Source organism: Cyprinus carpio, unplaced genomic scaffold (genome assembly GCF_018340385.1).
Source record: "Cyprinus carpio isolate SPL01 unplaced genomic scaffold, ASM1834038v1 S000006721, whole genome shotgun sequence".
NCBI lineage: Eukaryota > Metazoa > Chordata > Actinopteri > Cypriniformes > Cyprinidae > Cyprinus > Cyprinus carpio.
This window is the reverse complement of record NW_024879326.1, coordinates 115,080-133,494: the sequence shown is the minus strand read 5'-3', so window position 1 is coordinate 133,494 and position 18,415 is coordinate 115,080. Positions and strand designations below refer to the sequence as shown.

Sequence of the window (18,415 nt, the reverse complement as noted above, 5' to 3'; positions counted from 1 at the left end):
CAGGAGACACAAAAAAAACACACACAAACTGAGACACAAAAAACCTGAGACACAACACACACACACACACACACACACTAAGTGAGTCAAAAAAACTTTACTCTGCACACACACACACCACACAGGCACAACACACACACAACCTGAGACACAACACACACACACACACACACACAACCTGAGACACAACACACACAACTCTAATACTGAGTGGTCTCACCCAGCGTGGACCACACACACTGACACAACACACACACACACAACACACCTCACAACACACACACACACAACCTGAGACACAACACACAACACACACACATAACCTGAGAGACACAACACACACACACACTGAGACACACACAACACTTAAAAAAACATTTACACACAACCTGAGACACAACACACACACACACACACAACACACACACAACCTGAGACACAACTGAACACACACACACACACATTGAGGACAAACACACACACCCACACACACACAACACACACACACACACCTGAGACACACACACACACACATTTCACACAACCTGAGACACAACACACACACAACCTGAGACACAACACACACACACACACAACCTGAGACACAACACAAACACAACCTGAGACACAACACACACGCGCGCACACACACACACACAAAACCTAAGAACACCACAACACACACACATTTCACACAACCTGACCTGGACACAACACACACACACACACAACCTGTGACACAACACACACACACACACAACCTGAGACACAACACACACACACACACACACAACCTGGGACACAACACACACACACACAACCTGAGACACAACACACACACACAACACACACACATTTCACACAACCTGAGACATAACATACACACACACACACACATCACCTGAGACACAACACACACACACACACACACACAACACCTGAGACAACACACACACACATTTCACACAACCTGAGAGACACCACACACACACACACACACACACACACACACATCACCTGACCTGACACACACACACACACACACACACACCTCACCCACACCCCTCGTCACATGCACACACACACACACACACACACACACACATGAACTAAGACACAACCTGAGACACAACACACACACATAACCTGAGACACAACACACACACACACACCTGAGACCCACACACACACAACACCCAACACACACACACACACACACACACATCACCTGAGACACCTCAGAGTAAAATATTTATCACTTTTTATTGTATGTATGTTTATCTGTGAATAGAAAGTTTCTTTCTCTTGTTTTTTTTCTGTTAATTTTTTTTTCTGCACAATTTCATTTTGCTAGTTTTATTTGCAAACATGTAATGAAGTATATGTCATGTTTAAATATTGAAATGGCCAGGGATCTGCGTCTGGTTTCGGGTCTCTCCGGGCCGAACTTTACCAGCACATAATTTGTCTGAACGTCATTTGCAATTTTCCAAAAGTTCTTTCTGAACGGGACGGCTCTGTGAAACACATCTGCAACAAATACCTGTTTGGGAATTTAACAGAACCCGTCCCGACTCGTTTCCACATGGCAGAAACACGCAGACGGCAGTAGCTGCAGCGGTGGGTGATATTAGCGCAGTGAAACACACACATGTTCCAGATCTATTCTGCAGAAGCTGCTATAATCAGCTCTAATTGACTTCCCTGCTAAATGTGTTTCTAAATGCCCATCTGGACTCAGGACCTCCTCACAACGACTCAGCGCAGGAAAACACCAGGCCATTCATGCAGCTCCGACGCCAACGAACACTGCAAGTCTTTTCCAGCGTCGAGTCTGTGACAGCAGTCTCCATGATTTTATACAGTATAGCGCTGCACAATCACGCCAAACATGGGATATTTCTTTGACGTGAACTCTTCAGTATCTGAGCTGTGAAGTGTCTCAATCACCTTTTAGTGCAGCTACAACTGTTCTGGATGAAGGAACTGCTGGCTGCATGCAAACAACTTCACGGATCGTCACTTCACATGCCTTACTGTGCAAACATCACGTGAAGGCCACGAGGCTGACTCACTGAGCAACTGAATATCACTTCAGTCAGGATCGGTGAGTGATTCTGTCACAGTAGCCTCATGTGATTACACTTTCAAAACTCTTAAAACTGTTGTTTTAAAGATGCATTTACAGTGCTGAACACTCGTCTATTGTATTTTAAATTAAATATGGCATTTCCTTGACTAAGGTCTATTACATTTACATGAAACATGTTTCTTATTTGTTTGTCCAAGCTGTGGAGTGAGTGATTGTCTGCTCACACAGACATCACAGATCAGAGCTTTCACACATGAACATCAGAGCTGTGCTTCAGCCAAACACAAACTCACGCTCGCATCCCAGACTCTAGATCTCATTCAGACACTGACCGTGGCTCCGTCCCGGAGCTTGAGGATGCACTCCATGGTGTTGATGGTGATGACCACGGGCTCCGAGCTCAGTTTGGTCCAGGGCACGTGGATGCGCAGCTCGTGGATGTGGCCGCTCAGGAAGGTGAAGGGCAGCTTGAGCTCCTGCAAACACACACGCAGCCCATCAGTCGAACCAGAGTTCAGCAATTCAACACTCACAATCAAACACAACCAATTCAGAACGGCTTCAAACGCTTCCTGAGGCGTCCTGACAGGATTCCAGAGTGGCTTTAATTGAAGATCACTAGAGAAAGTTTAACTCCCGCTCGGGACGACGCAAGCTGCTTCTAATAATATCCTGCATCAAACTCTGAGAGCGTGTGCGGAGCCAAACATTCTCACAACATGACACAGTGATCCGTTCCAGATATTACAACTGCAAAAGCTCAGTGTTGCCCAAATAAGAACACGACGCAAATGCTCTGCTGCATGTATGTAAGAGCTGAGAAACATCCACAAACATCCACTTCAACCCTTCAGAAACACTGACAGCTCTGAAGAAACAACATGAAAACACTCAGCACTGACACTGAGAACATCAGTTCAAGTCCGTGCACACAGTCACCGCAGCGGAGCTAAACTTCATGTTAGTGGTTGATTTACACTAAATGTCGGGGGCAGATTAAAGTTTTATCATTATTCATTCTGAACATGATTTTTTCTTTTTTTTTTTGTAAACTGATGCAGAATGATTTCAGAATCAACTGACCCTTTGCTACTGACCAATCCTACCTTAGCAACTGTTTCCAAGCTTTTGCTTGTTCAAATGTAAGTCTATGAATGCAATGAAAAAAATAAATACAAAGATATTAATAATATGACAATTAATGATAATTAATAATGTGACATTAATCTCCTCACCTTCAACCATCGCACACTGAAAGGAAGCTTATATGAACAAACTACTTTTAGCAAACCATGAATGAAACCTCAGGAGATATTACTAGGGCTGGCTTCATACCACTTTTTCAGAACCAATCCGATACCAAAAATTCTGAGTATCGGCCGCCGATACCCATACCGGCCTGAAACCAGCGCAGTTTATTTGTTAAATCGGTGTAGAATTTCCATTCCTCAGTGTGTTGACCTGATAATCACTCTTTTGTGTGTTAAACACAATCTACCATATAAAGACAACTTCACTCTAAAGAAAAACAACAAATGAATAAATATAAAATCATAATCTATGACAAAAATACTATTATAAACTAGGTTAGTGGATAATTCAGTACCAAAAGTTACTCTAGAAAAATCCTCATGAGGAACAAATAAAAGTGAATAAGTGCAGGGCTAAATCTGGTGAAATATTAAACATTGCTCTTTGTATTGTTGTAAAATACATTCATGAAAAACAAGTAATATATTTATATATTAATTAATATACTATAAAATTAAAAGACATGATGGGGCAGCAATATATGATAGATAAGACAACAAGAAAGGCTATTAATAATCTTCCATTGCCAAAAGTATTATAACATGAAAGGCTCCAATACAGAGCGGCACAAAGCACTTATGCACATCTCGAGCGCAGAATGATGTGCTTGAAGCAACACGGAGTCACAGCGCAGCTCCGCATGGAGAAGCTCAAAGGGGAGATGATTTTGATGTGTAGTGTATTATATCTGTGCGATAAGTTTATTGAGCCTTTTCTTTTAACGGTTTAAATTTCAGCCACTGTGTGCAAGAAGAACAATTCAGAGCGCTCTCTACTCCAGCGTAGTGATCTCTTACAGACACCCGGGAGAAACTAACACGATTTAGAAACAGCACTAAACTCCAGAAAGATAAAGTCCTATTATGCAAAACCAATGATGTTCATGTACAGATCAGGTGTAATAACAGGAACAGTGAGTCATCTTAGAGAGTTCACGCAGTTTAAACGCTGAACGATGGATAACTGACAGCCGCGGCGGAGAGAAGAGTTTATGTGAACTTGAATTTAACGACTTAAATATTCATCTGTACCTCACATTAAACTATGGAACAGCTTCACAATATCTAGGAATAGTAACCAGCAGAAAATGGCAGTATCGGAGTCGACACCGATCCTGAGTATCCCGAGTATCGGATCGGCACAGCTCTAGATATTATAGAGCTCTCAGATATTCTGGCTAGGGTTGGGTATTGAAAACCGGTTCCATTTTAAAACCGGTCCCAAATTTCCAAGAACCGGGTATTCAATAAGCGTGTATTTCGATTCTGCTTAACGATTCCTGAGTTCACATTTTAATGTGATTTAAAACAATTTAAGTGCAGGAATGGAAAGAACTTGTGCCCTGTTTGCATGCAGTGTGGGTTCCCAGCTTGTGTCCGTGTTATTCAGCTGCAACAGAATGCTTTGTAAAAAGACAGAATATATGTTTGACTTAATTTTTTATATTGGATCTTACTGGAATCGAAACTAGGAATCGATAAGCAGAATCAGAATCCTTCAGTAAAGGCACACAGAAGGCCATCTGTGAAGGAAAGCTGTGCAGTCAAACCATGTGTCTCTCACCTGCTCCAGCACGTCCAGTCTCAGGTCCAGTTTGCTCAGAACCACGTCGCCGCCCCATAGTGACAGCTGCAGGTCCGACGGCTTCAGGTTCTTTATGTAGCGGTTCACATAACTCATCAAGAGAGGAGAAACATAGGACTCCAGCATCCTGACATCCCGTCACGCCTGCGGGCACACACACACACACACACACACACACACACACACACACACACACACACACACAAACAGACACACACACACACACACACACACAGACACACACAGTTAGACACACAACACACACACAGACACACACACACAGAGACCACGCACACACACACACACACACACACACACACACACAAGACACACACACACACACACAAATCTGGATTTCTAACAGAAAGCACTGATCAGCTGTCATCCACTGACAGAGTTATCATGAGAAACATGTGAACAGATCTGAGCAGCAGTGCTGTAACCCTAACTGAGCTCTCCGGGGAGTACATAATAAAAGTCTAAAATTATTATTCATATTTTTTTTACCTTTATTTATACAGCGCTTTATACAACACTGATTGTGTCAAAGCAGCTTCACAGAGTCAAACAGGAAAATAGTTTATCAATACTGTAAGAAGACAATAACAGAGTCATTTTTCAGCTAAAGTCAGTTCATTGATGATTCAGTGATGTCATCATCCAGTTCAGCTCTCTTCAATCAGTCAAGCATCCCCAACTAAACAAGACAAAGGAACCAGAACTCCATCGGTGACAGAAATGGAGAAAAAACCTCAGTCTGGGGCCGGTTCTCCTCTGACCAGACCAGACCAGACCAGCATGATGTGGTCTAAGACTGCAGCACGGGTCAGATTGAGCAGAGGACTTGTCTAGTTATTATTAGTTATTAACCCGTGTTATTAGCGAATGTTAACTGTACTTTAATGTAGCATCAGCCTCTGACAGCGCTGTCACTGTCACAATGATTGATGTGTCCAATCAAATCAGAGGGGGCGGGGCTTTACTGACGTTTCAAAGCATGATGTAAGATTAATATTTCAGTCACAACTGTTTTACATAAGAATCTTAAATTACCGACTGTAATATTCAGCAACAACTACTCAACTTTAGTCAATTTTTTTTTTAAATATATCATTTCCGTAATTCATGTAATGTAATTCTTAGACCATACAAGAAACTTTAAATGCCAGTTTTCAGCATATTCGACATAAGATTACGAGTGAATGTGTGCCTACTGTGAATTAATTCATGAACTTGGGTACCTGCTTTTCTGATGTCCTTTCAGTGAATTCGCTTCAATCATAAAAGTGTAAGAGTTAACTTAAGATGCTCACTCCTCCATCAGGACAGTCACTTAGACCATTAACATCGTTCACTTTTTAATAAATTTTAGCTCTATAACTATTTTTGTGTGTTTTTATTTTTATTCATTCCTTTAAATTTCTCTTTTTGATGAGGAATGTCTTTGATCTGTGTATTTTGATATTCCTGTGTCTGTGCTCAAGTTAAAGGGAGAATTCGCCTCAGAATGACAGCAACCCTCATGAAACATGACAGATTTCTGACAGAACTTAAAAACACGAATTGTGCCAGAAGCCCAAATTGAATTACAAGTTATTAGAGTCTTTTTTTCAAAAGTGATTAAAGCGTGGGCCTCCAGCTGACTGAGTAAGCGGCTGATTCCTGCATGTACGCGTCATTTGACCCCGTGTTTACTTTCCTCACTGACACTCTTAGCGAGCTCGGGTTTAATCAACAACAACACCACACGACACACTTCAGTCCGCGAGACACACACTCACAAACACACAAACACTTACAGCTTCAGCGACGCTTCAGACTCCGGCAGGAACACAAACACAAGCCGCGTCCATCACTTCCGCATACACAACGCCTCAGCGTCGACACGTCACTTCCGGCACAGGGCTGACGCGAAGCGGACGTGTGCGCGCGCGTCATGGCAGTTTGAGTCAAATTACGTTTTTTGTCCATTTCTTTCAAACACAATCGACATTGCTCCGATGACCGGACAGTAGCGTTAAAAAGAGTTAACTGAAGTCTTCAGACAGATCAGCTGAGTTCTGCACGCGTTCTGAATGGACCCTAATGTTCACGATCCGTTAAATATACATTCTTACTAACACCGAGCATATATTAATAATTGTTATTTAGACACTGAGTTATTAATCAGGATCTGTGTTAGTCTGAGGCTCTCTTTAATGACAGATAGAGCCAGAGTTCTGAAGTAAACTCAGAATCCTCCGTTTAAAAGCCCAAATATACACCCAAATCTGTAAATACTGACAATACACTGACTACAGATAGGATACTACTGTATTACTTAATATAATAATAGCCTACTTGTTATTATCATCATCATCATCATAAACACTAATCTCCATTATTAAACATACTAATGATTTACAAACACTCTCAGTTGATTTCATTGAACACTGATTCAGTCATAATCAATAAATCTGTTTTCCCACGGAATCAGTCTTACATGAGCAGATGTGATCGGTTTAAAACAGTCCATTCAGATTTGTTCTATTTTTGTGTTCTTCCCTTGAGATTTGTCTTTGTGGAATATTTTATCACAGGCCTTTGATGGGAATCATTTCAGTTTCCTGTCCCAAAACAGATCTTCTTCGTGTTTTATTTGTAGATTTACACGTGTTGAAATTGCGTCGTTTTATACGAAATGATCAGAATAACTCTACAAATTAATCTGCTATTCATTTCAAGAGTTGAATTTTACGGGCTCATAATTCACCCCATTGTTGAATTGTTATATTTACGATCAACAAATCTCTAGATGACCTTTTTTCCCGATGTGCCTTTCTGACGATCTTCCAAAACACGTCCGTCTTCTTTCCTCCTGTGTTTCTGTGTGCACCTTTGCTTTTCACATTATTCACTTTTTAAAATAACATATTATTTATATATTGTACTATTTAGGCTACATACACGATATAATAATTCACATTGTGTGTTTTTGAGATGAAAGCATGAATAGGCTATGTTGTACTGTCTGTCCACTATAAACCTTAAATTAGAGATTTAATAAATAAAACGCGTTTGTTTTCTGGTTTAATGAGCGGCTCAAACAGCAGGTTCTTCTGCGGAGTGAAATCATCTCGAACCGAGACTCCACACAATTAAATCGACACTTACACTTTTAATGATGTAACTAACAAAGAAAGTCCAGGCAGCTAAATATTATTGTTGTCATTAATACTTAAAAAATCCTTAAACTTTAAATGTCTAACTTTTTACACATTCATAGTTTTAGTGTAAATATTAGTTTGAAAGGTCAGCAGCCTTACTATGACAATTATTTTTTTAATAATAATTAAAATTAGATAACCATGTCGGGACATTTAATTACATATTAAAATAAAAGATTATTATTACAAAATGTAAAAAGGGTAAAATTCGAGGTTTTTTTTTTTTTACACAAAAGTCCAGTCGCCGTTTAAAAAAAGATAGCTCTTTTATTAAAGCAGAACTGTGTCCGTCTCTTCTCACTCATATTTTATTGTCTTTGACTCAAATATATTTTATTAATCCTGTGCTCATGTGAGGAGATCTGCCGCTTTATTTACACAATGAATTCTCCCAGATGTGAACACAGATCGAAACACGTAGAGTTCAGATGCAGGTGATAATAAAAATACCAATAAAAACTTTATTTACATGAGTTCACAGAGTCTGTTTAGGTGCAAGCGTGTCCATCGAACACGAGTCCGCCTGCAACAGAGGCTCGAGATCAGAGTTTGCGTGTGTGCACTCGTTAGTTCACTAGTTAGTAGTCCTGCTGTGGGGTGTGTGTCAAACTGTGGCGTCGCAGGTCGCAGTTGCGCCGAAACACCTTCCCGCAGCGGCCGCAGGAGAAAGGCTTGAGGTCTGTATGGGTGAGAAGGTGAGTTTTCAGGTTACTTCTTTGATTAAAGGTTCTTCCGCATGTGGGGCATTTGTGAGGAGATTCCTGTTCAGATTTGAAGCAAGCAAAGGATTATTCCCTTCAGTTTTCCATCAAAATAAATGCTTCAATGTCAACAAAAGCCACGAGGATTTCTTACACTGATATGTTTCTGCTCGATTATAATCGACAGCCCCAAACATGACATTTTAATTAAGAGCTCAACGAACAAAACTCTGTTTGTGCAGAATGTCATTCACATATACAGAAGGTACAAATGAGGACAATTTACCTGCAAGTGCAACGTTTTATGAACCGCCAAAGTTCGCGACTGACAAAATCCCTTCCCGCACTCCTGACACTTGAACGGTTTCTCCTTGGAGTGAATATATCTGCAAAACAAGCGAGAATGAGTCAAGCTGGACCTCCTCGGGCAGAACAGCACCTCACACAGCTGCTTGTAACACACACACACACACACACACTCAGCAGCACTTCTGCAGCGGTCACCTGTGGTCTCGCAGGTGGTCTTGTCTCCGGAACGCTTTGTGGCAGATGTCGCAGGTGTAGGGCCGCTCGTCGGTGTGCGTGCGCTCGTGGATCAGTAGATTGTAGGATTTGGTGAAGTGTCTCCCGCAAAACTTACAGATAAATTCCTTTTTGCTTTTGGACGGCAGTCTCCCGCGCGAGGGCTTTCGGTCCGGGGACAGTTTGGCCAGCTCCGCGCTCAGTTTGGACAGCTCGCCCGGTTTGGGCGGATCCTCCTGCGTGGCCGCCACCGCGAGGTTCGCGAAGTCGAATCTGGGTCTGTCCTTGTGCAGCGCGGGAGGGACGCGCGTCACGGATCCGTGTTTGGGGTGGAAGAGGTGCGCGGCGAACGGAAGAGCCGCGGCGAACGGAAAGCGCGGGTCCACGAGGCCCTGAACGGGCGGGTAGCCCAGAGTCCAGTGATTCATCTGCATGGTTTGGACCGAGCTCAGGCCGTACAGATGATCCACGGCCGCGGGGAACGCGTTGAGCGTCTGCAGGAACGAGTAGTTGAGCTGCAGGGCCGGGTGCAGCGGGATCGGGGCCGGTAAAGCTTTACTGCCCATGTCGGAACCGAACTCGGGGATCCTGAGAAAACACACGCAAACCAAGCCGTTAAACTCAGTCATGAAACACCGCCCTGTTTCCCCTTTCTTTTCTTTTTCTTTCTTTCTTTCTTTTATATATATACCTATATCTATATATATATATATATATATTATATATATATATATATATATATATATATATATATATATATATGTATGTATTGCTATATATGCTTTTATATATATATAAATTTGTTTCTTTTCTCAAATTATGACACATGGAAAATATAGGCTATTTTGTGCAGTATTCGTTATTATTATTTTTCTAATTTTCTTGCATCGAAAGAATTTGTCATAATTTTATTATCCCCAGATCTTTTTTTGTTTGTGTGTGTGTGCTTTTTTTTAAAAAAAAAGAAATATATATAGCTATAATTCTTCTCCAGGTTTTTATTTCTTCAGTTTTTGTCCCGTGCCTTTCACTGTCGATATTTAAACAAGCTGTCATGAAAACGCTTTTAAAACAGCCAGGTCACTATAGTTCTATAGAAAAATAAATAAATAATCGGTTTTCAAAATCTATTCATAATACTCATCAGAAATCACAGAAAACCACGAAAGAGTCGAACTGAATCTAGAGCAACAAGAGTTTGGTTGGATATTAATAGCGTTTCGAGCGACTCTAACAGGCCTAACATTAAACTTAAATCTCTGAAAAACAACGAGATAAAGTTTAGAGTGTTTGAGATCTTCAGATATACCAGACTGCTTCACTCTTCATGCAAAATATTTAAATGTTATTATGAAGAAATCTAATAGTTAGCCTATAAATCACCGATCGAGTGGAATATAACAGCATCATAAAATCCGGTAACTTTAGGATCAGTATTTCACTGACATGTACTGCACACGTTTGTCATTCATGAGAGTTGCATTTCTATCAAACAGAATAAAGTTGTTTTCTCACCCACAATGCCAAAGGTCGCAGTTCTACTGTAAATCCGCACAGAGCGAGGAACTTCAGCTCAAGTTCATAACTACAGTTTAAACATGCTAAAGCGTGTCAGCCTCAACAGTGTGGCGCGGGAGAGTCCGGACCTGCTCTGGACCTGCTCTGGACCTGCTCTGGACCTGCTCTGGACCTCCGGATCCCGCAGTTCTTGTTCTTGTTCTTGTTCGGGCGGCGGAGCTTCACGGCTCGACCCGCCCCTCCGCCGCCATCACACACACACACACACACACAACACACACACACACACACACACACACTTATCTATGTTTATTTGTGTCTGATGGCAACGCGCATCGGACGCTCTCTCTCTCTCTCTCTCTCTCTCTCACACACACACACACACACACACTTGCAGTCAAGTTTGTTCTGTGATTACACGAGGAAACACTATTTCTCAGTCACATCTCAAAGTGATAGTTCACTCAAAAACCTGAAATCTCTCATCATTTTCTTCCAAACCTGTAGCTCTCTTCTTTCTTCTGCGAAACAAATACGAAGATATTTTGAGAAATGTCCTGTTGTTGGATGTTATTTATTTATTTATTTTAGTGAATATTAAAGTCAGTGTTTCTTTGGTTCCAAACATTCTTTAAAATATCATTTGTTTTTCACAGAAGAGAGAGAATCACAGGTTTACTGAGATAAACCTCACCTTAAACATTTAAACCTAAAAAACACCTTTAATTCAACTCCACTTCTGCGTATGAAACATTTCCAGTTCATTATTAAAAACTAAGCTGTCAGAAGCTGACGTTTGCGTCAAAAACATATTTTATTTTCGACATAAGAGCTTTAGTTTAAATAGCAGTAATCACGCAGCCTAATTAATTTCCCAAATTAACGGAACATGTACAAAAACGTTTTAGCGAAAAAAGTAACGTATGTTGCAAATTATAGCCTATTCTTTTTGTATCTTTATATAAATATCTTTATAACCTTCTGATCAGAATGCATTTAAAATGAACGTAGGATTATGAATTATGTCGTTTGCCGCGATGTTAATGATTTCATTAAAGTTAAAAAATAATACATATAAATAAAGCAGACTAATTTATTCATTTATTTATTTATTTTTACTTCTCGGTGATTTATTATAGATTGGCCTTTAGCCTTTATCCTAAAAAAAGAAACGAATAAAAGTAATTAATAATAATAATAAAAAAATTTAATAAATAAGTGTTATTCTGTTTAAATCGCGTTCATGAATCTAGTTTATTCTGAGGTGAAATAAACAGCTCACTCGTGTTTGTGGATGAGCAGATATGAATATGATGAACAAAAGAGTAAACATATCAGTGAGGGTTCATAGTTATTAACTCTTAACTCTTCCCAGTTATTTCGACTGAAACAACTGGACTTCACTGGTGGTATAAGAGGTATTTGTGTAGCCTACATTAGCTCTTACATGTGCAGAAACAGTGAGGTTAATGTCGTTTCAGTGAGTGAAGAGCGCCGCCTATCGGTCGCGAGCGTTCACCGGACAGCACGAGAACATGTCTTCATGTATCAGCCTCTAGACACAGGATATCTGTGTGACCTCTGTATCAGTCAACCGGAAGTACAGCAAGTTCTGATGCTTTTTCATATATATATATATATATATATATATATATATATATATATATATATATATATATATACACACACACACACACAAATAAATACATATAAATATATAGGCTACCTACAAATGTAGGCTATATATAGACACACATATATACATGTCATTTACAAATAAATGATTTTGAAAAACTTCTGAATTCATGCTTAATGTTTCAAAAAAAGACCTGCAGTTTATAGAACAGGTTGTGATGTAAACAGTTTGTGTAGAAAAGAAAAACACAAACCAAGAAAACATCAGTGTTACACAGGGGACACAGTATTTCTATTTGAATGTCTTATATAGATCTGTTTCTTCCATTTATTCTTTTATCAGTTGCTTTTATCCGGTTTGACGAATGAGCATAGAAACAGTTTAATTTTAGCTGTTAAGAGCATGTTGAGTTGTGTCAGCTGTCCAATGATCAGTAATACCCACTAATCAGTCAGTTATGAGCGCACATACCTGTGTGTCTGGACACTGTCTGAGGTCTCTCTCTCTCTCTCTCTCTCTCTCTCTCTCTCTCTCTCTCTCTCTCTCTCTCTCTGAAGACACACAAGCACACACACACACACACACACACACACTGATCCTCAACAGAAGTGTGTGAATGTTAGAGCAGAAGACACACACACACACACACACACTCTCTCTCTCTCTCACTGTAATGGCCGCCCGAACAATCAGCCACTGAACTTCCGCTTGAAGCTCAACAAACCGACTCGGTGTCCGAATCGAGCAGCTGCTAACACACACACACACGCACACACACACACACACACACACACACACACAGACACACGACAGAACTGCTGGCTAGCCATTTTGCCTTAATGATATCCAACTCTTTGTAGGGGTCTCCAGCAGGAAGTGATGAAGAGTCACATCACGGAGCAACAGCTCGATCTAAAGGCCTCGACACACGATTCCGATCCGTTCGACTGTCTGGAGCCGCATTAAGAAAGAAGACTAAAGAAAATAGGTTTTGTAGGTTAGGTGAACTTTACCTGGAACAGGCTGAAAGGTGGCGAGCAGCTTTTCCTGGAGCTTGAGTGAGACGGAGCAGCTACAGTGAGACAGGATGTCAGCCGTACCTGCTGTGGTTTCGCAGCCCCCTCGCATGCACTCATCCTGCCCCCCGCCTTCAGAAACACCCCGAATCTCTACTCACAGCCTCAAACACTCCATTCAGCAGTCAGGAGAGTCTCCCAGAACAGACCTCAAAACACTGCGGCTAGTTCTGTCAAGTGATGCTCTTAGTGATTATTTTGAATAAAACGTCATCGTCATCATTTCTAGGTCACATCAATCAAACGTATGGGAAAACTACATGACAAACTCACGACACGTGACGCTTTACATGCAGTGAGAAACAAACCCATGCGACACCGTCCTGAGATCAGGCGTGAATCATCCCGCGCTCGTCTGCTCTCGCTGTTTGAAGCATTTCCCGTCACGCTGGTTGAGCAGAACACCTCTGTGATCTAGTGTAGGCACATCTGAAGATCCCACACGATACCTCATTAACCTGAGTGACAGACAGAGAGAGACGTCAGTGAAGGATCAGGACGAGTGAATGAGTTTCAGTCATTGTTTACAGGTTCGGCCTGTAGATGATGGTCTTCGTGTGGGTTGAATGCTGCATCCGACAGGACCACCAGACTCACAGACCTTCAGAGGACGAGTCCCAAAAGCATTTGCTGTAACACATGTCTGTGCATCTCTCAGCACAAGCACTACACACACACACACACACACACACACACAGTCTACACTCATACACAGACTCACTCTCTCTCTCACACACACACACACACACACACACACACAGTCTACACTCATACACACTCTCTCTCTCTCACACACACACACACACACACACACACACACAGTCTACACTCATACACTCACTCTCTCTCACACACACACACACAACAACACACACACACTCAGTCTACACTCATACACTCACTCTCTCACTCACACACACACACACACACACAGTCTACACTCATACACTCACTCTCACACACACACACACACACACACACACACACACACACACACACACAGTCTACACTCATACACTCACTCTCTCTCACAAACACACACACACACACACACACAGTCTACACTCATACACTCACTCTCTCTCTCTCACACACACACACACACACACACACAGTCTACACTCATACACTCACTCTCACACACACACACACACACAAACACACACACACACAGTCTACACTCATACACTCACTCTCACACACACACACACAAACACACACACACACAGTCTACACTCATACACTCACTCTCTCACTCACACACACACACACACACACACACACACACACACAGTCTACACTCATACACTCACTCTCTCTCTCACACACACACACACACACACACACACACACACACAGTCTACACTCATACACTCACATTCTCACACACACACACACACACACAGTCTACACTCATACACTCACTCTCTCACACACACACACACACACACACAAACACACACACACACAGTCTACACTCATACACTCACTCTCTCTCACACACACACACACACACTCTACACACACTCAGCTGCTCTCTCTGGACACGTCTCATTCTCTGCTATCGGTCAATCAGAAAGACTCTTCTCAAACACACACTTCTGCTGCTGGAAACATTTTGTTATTCACGAGAGGCTCGTTCACACTAACAAATCAGATGCATTTGAGTCAGTCGCAGTAATGCGCTTCTGAATATCATATTCATGGTGACAGGAAATGTTGTTTTATAAATGTCTACTTTGCTCTGAGAAGGTATTTGTGCTTTTAATAGGGGTTTAAGCAGTTTACGGCACTGATGTGAGGGAGGAATGATGGCCGGTGTGGGACGCTAGCAGCCGTGGATGTGGGCAGCCTGTGGGTTTTGGGAGGTCCAAATGAGCTGTTATATACCAGCACCAGCGCAGCGCTGTAAAACCAGTACAGAGAGTCACCGGCGGGCCGCTGGTCAGATGGAGGTGGACCTGCTCAAACCTGCAGAACCTGCACGGCTCAATAAAACTCAAGCCTTCTGAGCTCAGCTAATCGTTCACAGCGAAACACTGCACTGCAGCGGTGCATTAGGACAGCATGAGCGTCTCTCCCGTCCACGTCATCTGTATTCACAGCGAAACCAGGCAACAGAACCGTCTGGCACCCGTCGCACACACTGACACACACAGACACGTCCCGCGGTGGACAGGCCAGTACCAGAGCTGATTTATGGGCCTGCGGGCTTTAGGATGTACCAGGGTTTTATTAAACACCTTCTGGAGGCCCGGGCCTGACAGCGGCTGGATCCGTCCAGTTTAAGAGTTTTTCAGGAGGTCAGTCAGAACTTCCTTTGACATGTGGCCAAGCAATTAAAGGAGGCTGAGGCTGGAATGTGATACAGACGTACAGCGGCGGCTCTCAGCTGTTTCGGCAGGGGCTCTCAAAAGAACCGATATTTTCTGCCAATATGTTCTCCATTTGATGGTGCAAGCGAGAGCAGCTTATAAACGCGGCTGGGATGGATTTCACATGTGCAGCAGAGGAAGGCCTCGGTGGGAGGGATTCTCTGAGAGTGACCTCGATCGGGCGGGATGTGCCGCACTTTTCCGTGTGGATCTCGCCGCTCGCTTACAGCTGGCTGTAAAAACTCCACATCCACAATTACTCCGACCGCTAGATTTATAAATCCCTCCTAATGTCACCGTGGATGCATTACGGCTCTAAATGGTGAAACTGATTGCTTGCCCCCTCTGTAACGGCACACTTGATGATTATAAATGAAATCGTAAATAAGGCCGCTGGACTTTTACAGATTTTGGCACAGTAGACGTAGTAGTTCTGCCTGACCTGCGCAGGTCAACGTTTAACAGATTGCTGCCGTGGAGCATGTCTGCGAGCAGAGAGCCGTGTTAAAACATCATCATTATCTCCAGCGTTTCCTCCACAGGACAGCTGCCGCTGGCGAGGACCGCTGGAGGATTTCAGAACAATGTAGTCACGACCGACTCGAAAGAGATGCTTGTGATCCACACGGCTCATTTGGAAGAAAGGAAACGGCCAGAGATGAGAATTTACGACTCAGATTGGCAAACACTGGCTGGAGACTCAACTTTAACTTCAGCTGCACATTTGATCTACTGAACTCGCTATTTTAAAGTTACAGTACAAATATTTATCAACTTTAATGAATTTTCGAATGAACTGATTTAATGATTCAGTCATAAAAAGGTGAATGAATCAGTGTTTTAAATGAATCGTCTTGGAAGAGATGAAAAGCAATCTTAATTTGAAGCATCAAATTACATCCAAAAGGTGATTTATTCTGTTTTGATAGTACCATGGATATCAGTGTTTGGATCCTTAAGATCCTTTTTTTCTGTTATTATTTGAATCTTTGTATTTGTACAAATAAAGATACTTTCACACATATGGATTCAACTAGCCTTCTGTCAGGTCGCCGTGATTTTGCCAAGTAAGACATGTTCCTGGATCAACATCATTGTCCAAAAATCTAGACTTAACCCAGTCCCTACCCCTAAACCTAACCCTACCCATAATTTATCCCTAAAATCAGTGGGAAATGATAGCTGATTAACAATGGTGTAGAAGCACCTAACCCTGATTGTAAGCCTAAAACAGATATTTCCTGAAAGGTTACATCTCAGTTCTGATTGGTTGATTGGAATGTTGTTCCAGGGTCAACAAGGATGTTGATCGCTCACCCCTTCTGTCATGTGAAAAATTTATTTTTTTCAGTTGTATATTTCAGTGTTTGTTGTAGTGAATTTATGGTTTCAATAAAAAAAGTCTTGTGACTTTGTTACAGTAATGGTATAAATGTGTTTGATCTACATGTAAAAATGGACACAATGTAAAAAACTGTTACTGTGGGATCATCACTCAACTCTGAACTTCATGACGACTCAAATCAATGACTTTGACCTGCATGTGTGTGAATGTTCAATAAATGCACTGTAGAAATACAACTGCTATTGATACTTCTTTTTATTTCTAATGTTGAGTCATTACATCTACATGTTCGTATATAGAACTACATGTAGATACTGCAAGAGGCACAAGAATGAATGATAGTAGAAAAGTATTATAGATAACGTGTGTGTCTCAGGTGGTGTGTGTGTGTCCACTTGAATATCATCAGCTGCTCAGATTGATGGCTGATGACAGATGTGAGATATCGCTAATGGAGTTAGACCATAAAAGTGAAGGATGCGGTTTACAGGTTTGCGCTGTGAGGACGCTGCACTTCCGCAGTCCTCCCCTCCATCAGATCACATAAGGTAAACAGTTCTTGAGTGTGTTTTTGATAAACGCAATTTGCTGCTATGCTCTTTTCCAGTCTGAATGGTGTGTTCTGCCTCTTGTAAGTTAATTTGCCAAATCAACTGAAAGAATCGGGAGGTCTAATGAAAAGCAGTGCGCTGGCAGAGGAACAGCATGCCAGCGGTCAGCTCCAGAACACGCCGCTTTAATGTGGTGATCGCACGCTTGGAGTTTAAATGTTCGTTTCCATAAAAAAACCCGCAAGCCTTTCCGCTGTGTTTTTAGGTCTTACTACTATTTCCTCCCTGAGGTTGGTTATCAGACTGCCATTCTGCACACACACACACACACACACAGATTCTGAGGAAACACGTTTCAACGTTCCACTATCACACAGCTCTGCTCTGCTCTGCTGACATATCTGCGCTCTAATCGACGAGCGACAGCAGGTTTGCGTTCCTCAGACCAGTTGCTAGGGCTGTTCTGGCCTCGACTCAAAGGCTTTACTGTTATTTTTA

General features: G+C 41.9%; 2 protein-coding genes across 5 annotated transcripts in view; both read right to left on the bottom strand.

Moving 5' to 3' along the window:
• The window catches only part of LOC109064587 (vacuolar protein sorting-associated protein 13B-like), a 48,576-nt gene extending 41,647 nt beyond the window's left edge, over positions 1-6,929 (bottom strand). Inside the window, exons 1-3 of the mRNA XM_042755530.1 lie at positions 6,787-6,929; positions 4,967-5,131; positions 2,425-2,568 (exon numbers count right to left, since the gene is read on the bottom strand). Coding sequence (XP_042611464.1) covers positions 2,425-2,568; positions 4,967-5,113 — 291 coding nt within the window. The 5' untranslated portion in view covers positions 5,114-5,131; positions 6,787-6,929. The remainder of the gene's footprint in view (positions 1-2,424; positions 2,569-4,966; positions 5,132-6,786) is intronic.
• Positions 6,930-8,631: 1,702 nt separating this feature from the next.
• LOC109104312 (protein odd-skipped-related 2-like) lies at positions 8,632-13,676 on the bottom strand. Of its 4 annotated transcripts, none has more exons than XM_042755534.1 (4): positions 13,584-13,676; positions 9,399-10,004; positions 9,181-9,280; positions 8,632-8,954 (listed from the first exon to the last, which is right to left on the bottom strand). In XM_042755534.1, exons 2-4 carry the CDS (start codon positions 9,980-9,982, stop codon positions 8,772-8,774), a joined length of 867 nt encoding a protein of 288 aa, XP_042611468.1. In that variant the 5' UTR covers positions 9,983-10,004; positions 13,584-13,676; the 3' UTR covers positions 8,632-8,771. The 4 variants fall into 4 exon arrangements, with proteins under 4 accessions (XP_042611468.1, XP_018973331.1, XP_018973285.1 ...); XM_019117786.2 differs by lacking the exon at positions 13,584-13,676 and adding an exon at positions 10,936-11,127; XM_019117740.2 differs by lacking the exon at positions 13,584-13,676 and adding an exon at positions 10,932-11,126.
• Between the last annotated feature and the right edge of the window lie 4,739 nt (positions 13,677-18,415).

Excerpts from the sequence above, each read along its gene's own strand:
- LOC109104312 (XM_042755534.1), bottom strand. The coding sequence starts at position 9,982 with ATGGGCAGTAAAGCTTTACCGGCCCCGATCCCGCTGCACCCGGCCCTG. Across the intron at positions 9,281-9,398 it reads GACCACCTGCGAGACCACAG|ATATATTCACTCCAAGGAGA; the intron begins GTGACCGCTGCA and ends CTTGTTTTGCAG. Across the intron at positions 8,955-9,180 it reads ATAAAACGTTGCACTTGCAG|GAATCTCCTCACAAATGCCC; the intron begins GTAAATTGTCCT and ends AAATCTGAACAG.